General features: G+C 41.8%; 3 protein-coding genes across 3 annotated transcripts; 1 reads left to right on the plus strand and 2 right to left on the minus strand. All coding sequences in view use genetic code 11, as the record gives it.

The window, feature by feature from the left end:
* Nucleotides 1-1640: 1640 nt before the first annotated feature.
* Nucleotides 1641-3027, minus strand: EGR_05549 (hypothetical protein; the record flags this gene model as incomplete). The annotated part of the gene is made up of 2 exons (XM_024494798.1): nucleotides 1641-2687; nucleotides 2875-3027. 2 exons carry the CDS (start codon nucleotides 3025-3027, stop codon nucleotides 1641-1643), a joined length of 1200 nt encoding a protein of 399 aa, XP_024350846.1.
* Nucleotides 3028-3169: 142 nt separating this feature from the next.
* EGR_05550 (V-type proton ATPase subunit F) lies at nucleotides 3170-3538 on the minus strand (the record flags this gene model as incomplete). The annotated part of the gene is made up of 1 exon (XM_024494799.1): nucleotides 3170-3538. The coding sequence occupies one exon, from the start codon at nucleotides 3536-3538 to the stop codon at nucleotides 3170-3172; it is 369 nt and encodes a 122-aa protein (XP_024350847.1).
* A 715-nt stretch (nucleotides 3539-4253) lies between these two features.
* On the plus strand, nucleotides 4254-4787 carry EGR_05551 (Zinc finger and BTB domain-containing protein 8B; the record flags this gene model as incomplete). The annotated part of the gene is made up of 1 exon (XM_024494800.1): nucleotides 4254-4787. The coding sequence occupies one exon, from the start codon at nucleotides 4254-4256 to the stop codon at nucleotides 4785-4787; it is 534 nt and encodes a 177-aa protein (XP_024350848.1).
* Between the last annotated feature and the right edge of the window lie 78 nt (nucleotides 4788-4865).

Consider the following 4865-nt stretch of genomic DNA (forward strand, 5'->3'; position numbering starts at 1 on the left):
TGCTTTAAGAATGTGACACGACCCATATTTATTCCGTAGGCCTAATGTTCCTAATACGATCGTTGGCCTCTACAGGCATGCTTCATTGGGTCCCCTGGGATGACTTGAGGTACTAAAGTATCATTACCGAGTTATTTGTGTGCTCGGATGGCTTAAGAGATCTTCGGTGGATTTATAGGGCCTGATAATTACCTAACCATCCGCACGGATATTTCAAGGGGGCTTACATCAGATTCGGTTAATCGGCTAAGAAAAAAAAACATCCGCTGTGGAAGTATGTGCAATTCCACTGGGCCTTAAAAAAAAACATTCAGGGCGCACAATAAAGAGATGGTAGTCCCATCCCCCTCTTGGCTAAAATACACTGTGAAGGATTGGACTGATACATTTCACCAGTACTATGTTGCCCTCACTTTACAAAGTGAATGCGGATGTCTGATAAAGCATTAGGTAGGGGACATTAAGGGACCTCAGATGAATGCTTAACAGCCAATATACGGAAATGTGTAGGAGATAGGCGTCCCATCCCTTCCAACACAATACCTACCCAGATTGCTTCAATCGAGCAAGGAACTTGGAGAATCACTCCGTTTCATGTGATCTAAATGAGGGACTGGTTGGGTACTTCCAACAAAATCTCCGGCAGTTCATTACTCTTGATAGGATACTAACAATTAAATAGTTGCAAGTTGTCATGGGAACGATACAATTTCACATCAAAGCTCAAAAAAAACTTCAGTCATTGCCGCAGGTAGACAGTATTGTGGTCTTGTGTAAACATAGACATACCCTTTGGCTGTCAGAAGGTGATAGATACTAAAATTTGATTGACAAACACTCCAATAAAAAATTTTGGTGATCTTACAGGATTTTTGTGCTGTGGAAATGTTCCCGCATATTCGTAAGTCTGCACCTAACTAGCTGTTTTTTTTTCTGAATGTCCTTACTTCCTAACAAGTTTCCATCAGACAGAAAACGGAATTGGACAAAATGTCCACTTAGTCTGCAAGTCATGAAGTAAAATTGGTGTTCTTTGATTTCGCAACCACCCCAATTTTTTCGTATTTCACTATTTGACACGATTGACATTCTTACTTGGGATCAAGGCGAGTTGAAATGGCGCATGGACCGGAAAAGCCAGCACGGTCAAATATACAAAACATGCATCACTCTATCGAGCTGAAGGACCGAATCAAGAGGAACTTAAACTCGAATTTGGAATTGATGCGGAGAATGGTCTCTAACACGATGTAGCAGTATACACCTATAGCTAACAATGATTTGCAGTTCAATTTACGCTACTGATAGCATCTAGCCATATGTTTATGTGGTTGCTGTCGGAGGTGAAACAGTGTTGCATTAAAGTCAAACCAGTAGGGTAATAAAAGGCGAATGATCGATGTCCTATGCACTAATAATCATGCCAGCTCAAGCGTGACAAACAAAACAACGCAATTGATGTAGATTGTAATAAATATAAAACAAACGTCTTCAATTTAAACAATTTGAGAAGGGTGAAACAGTCGAAAAGGGAGGAGTGTGCGTCCTGGGCAAACTGGCGAAAATGGGTGGGTCGATAGCGATGAGAGGTATAAATGCTGTTTCACGTTGGACGAGGATCGAAGCGACTAATCGTGCAACTAAGACTGGCCTGTGGAGGCGAGAAAGTGGCGAAAGTCCCTCAACACCTCTGGGTTATCAGTGCTCGTAACCCCCTCAATCACAATGTCATCCTCATCGTCGGAGCCTCCACGCCACTCGCTCGCACCGCCTCCACAGACGAACATGGGGTTGTACAACGAGGCTCCAGCAAGGAGTAAGTCCATAGCCGTGGAACGAATCCACTTGGAGGGAAATCCATTGTCCAAAATCATCATATGCTTCACTCGAAAGAGCACCTTATCTACTAATGTTGCTAGGTGCTGGGAAGTAATAAAATCCGTCTTCAGCAAACTCTGATTATCCTTGGAGGAAGAAGAAGGAGGATTTAGGCAGGAAGTTGACACCCAGGTGGTAGGAAGAACATAGGCCTCCGAGTACTGAAACAGTAGATTGAAATAGGGCAAAGTTTGATTAAGTTTTGAGAGAAAGGCGTCAAGGAGACAATTCCACTCATTCTTCCGAGGGGAACGCTGTGGTGACTGGAGAGAGGTGGCAGGAGCGGTGATAGCGTCGGCAGTGGTGGTGAGGGTGACTTGGGACGGTGATGGTGGCTCCGATTTCGACGCCTCGGTCTTCACCGAATCTAGGTGAACCCGAAGTACGACCTCTGCAAGAATGCACAAATCGATACAGGGGTTGAGAGGCGGGAGATTCACCTGATCATCCTCAGTTTTGTACAGCTCCGTTATGCACATTACAGTCAAATGCAGTAGTTCAACTAGAAGAACCGGACGATTATCAGCAACGACAGAGTCGCCGGATTCCGAGGTTTCGAGTGGCTTTATACCGGCCATTTTTCGTAGGAAATCACTGTCGATGAGACGTAAAGTGTGTTCATGGATTTTGTCGAAAATCCCGCACTCGAGAAGACTATTCACAGGGGGTGATACAGAGGTTTGAAGGCGCTTGATAATTCGAAACGATAAAGCCGCGTTCCCAGAACGACTAACAGAGGAGTCAACTAGGGCCCCCCCGACATAGGAGGCGATGGTAGGCATTGACTGAGACTGAATGATTTGCTGCAGCTAAAAAGCGGTAACTCGATTCGTTTTGGCTCTGGCAATTCGTAATAGTGAAACGCCTATTTTTTTGCCTAAATGCGTGTCGATGTCTCCCAGAAGATCAGGAGTCATTAAATAAGGGACCAACGTATTTAGTATTCCTTTAAATTCACAAAAACAACAATTCATCACAATCACAAGATTAAAATACCTTGAAACAAGCAGGGTCCGAAACCTCCCCACTGAGATCGAGGGCTTGAGACACAATAGTATTTATTATCTCTTCGGACTGAATCCTTTCCGATTCAGTAGAAGGCAAGATTTCTCCAGCGTCAACACGTAATTCGTATTCGCCACCACTCATCCCTACAAAAAGATGTAGTTGAAGTAGGAATTCGACGGAAACGAGAAGGCATATTCAAAAAGATGATATGATTCACGACTTTATTACTTAATCACAGATCAAAGACATTGCGCCTGCAAGAAAGGTAATAGAGGAAAGGAATTCATCTAAAATCTTCTGTTGAGAACATCCCCTTCGCCCTTTTCAGAATTGAATCTTTGTTGGCGTCGTATGGTTTATCCTTACTCGGTATCTCCAAAACTGCAGGAATCGGCTCTGTGTGCGCGTCGATGAGATATCTAATCATTTCTGCGACGTTTTGTACTATTAGAATTATGGCAATATCATCTCGGGTAAGAAACGATGTAAAAGCATTTTCGATGTCGCTTAAAGGGGTGTCTTTGTCCACGGCGAGAAAATTTGGACGACGATTCTTGTCAAGTTCACCTATGCCTCCCAAAAGAAAGCCTGTACAAGTATCCTCATCACCTATGACTGCTATCAAACGGCCCCTAGAACTAGCAACGGTCATCCAGATTAGAGAAGTCAAATGACAGATTCCAGCCAATTAACTTTGGGCACTGATTTTCAACGCATTGCGCACATTCATTTCATAGACTGAAAAAGTGGTTTGCCAAAAAATAAAATCATTAACTTGCACTTCGATTAAAATTTAAAATCCGCCTATGAATCTAAGAGAAGAAAATATGTGTACTTTTAGATAAAACCACACTACAGCAACAAAATGGCACAATACCTTGTAATTAAATATTGGAACTGATGTTGCCGAATTACAAAGAATGGATGTTATAGACTAACTTCCCTCATGGTACATTCTGCCATGATCACGTGCATATGAAAAAAGGGAATATTTTTGTCCACAGAGTACCTGTATTTTTACTTTGTATAATTAAAAAATGATGCAGCTGATTTTAGAAAGTCTAAACCCAAAACTGATTAGTAAGTTCACATTTGCAGCAGTATTCAAACTTTTGTACCTATTTGAGAAAAGTTTAATTATGCTGCTATTTTACCACCTTACATTTTAAGCAATTGTTTGGAATGGATGTCACTGATATCTATTCATTCAGAGCTAAGGTAAACCTGCTGCTTACTTTCTGCCAATTTCGCGCCGCTTTATTTGATCATCACCAACTTTGCGCTGTTGTAGTGGTTGCTTTCTAAATACCTATTTTTTTCTAACTATTGTTGGATCTCGGCGAATTTTATTGAACATGACTAGCCTTATGAGTTCATCGAGATTGCCGCAATTGCCCAATCAAGATCCTCAGGACAAATTTCATTTCATGGTTGAAAGATCTTCTCTATTCATGGAAATGCAAAAGGCCGGAATGTTTTGCAATTGCGTTATTAACGTCGATGGTACCCTTTTTAATGTTCACCTGGAGGTCCTGTGTGCCTCCTCGGAATACTTCGATAATATAATTCGGCGCGACTCTGTCATTGATGATGTGGTTACACTTCACAATATCACTTCCTCTACATTCTCAACATTGCTTAACTACCTTTATACCGGACACATGGAATTAAACATGTCCAACTTCCTTGATATTTACGTTGCTGCAGACTTTCTTATTTTAAACTCTGCTCTTGACTACTGCCGAAAAATGCTTTACGAAAATTTCCAGGGGAAAGTGTCCTCTGAAGCATTCGACGTGGCTTTAGACATTCTGAGTCACTATGATGATGCAATTATCTTTGAGGGTTTTGTTGCGCATCGGAATCTTTTTAAACGAGCAGGTAGTGACTTTAGTCATTAAGATTTGTGTTTGAAACCATAGATATTCTACGACGGCTTGGAGTGAACTACTTCTTCAAATACCTCCATTCTAAGAAGC

This window comes from Echinococcus granulosus (assembly GCF_000524195.1).
Source record: "Echinococcus granulosus chromosome Unknown EG_S00041, whole genome shotgun sequence".
NCBI classification, from domain to species: domain Eukaryota; kingdom Metazoa; phylum Platyhelminthes; class Cestoda; order Cyclophyllidea; family Taeniidae; genus Echinococcus; species Echinococcus granulosus.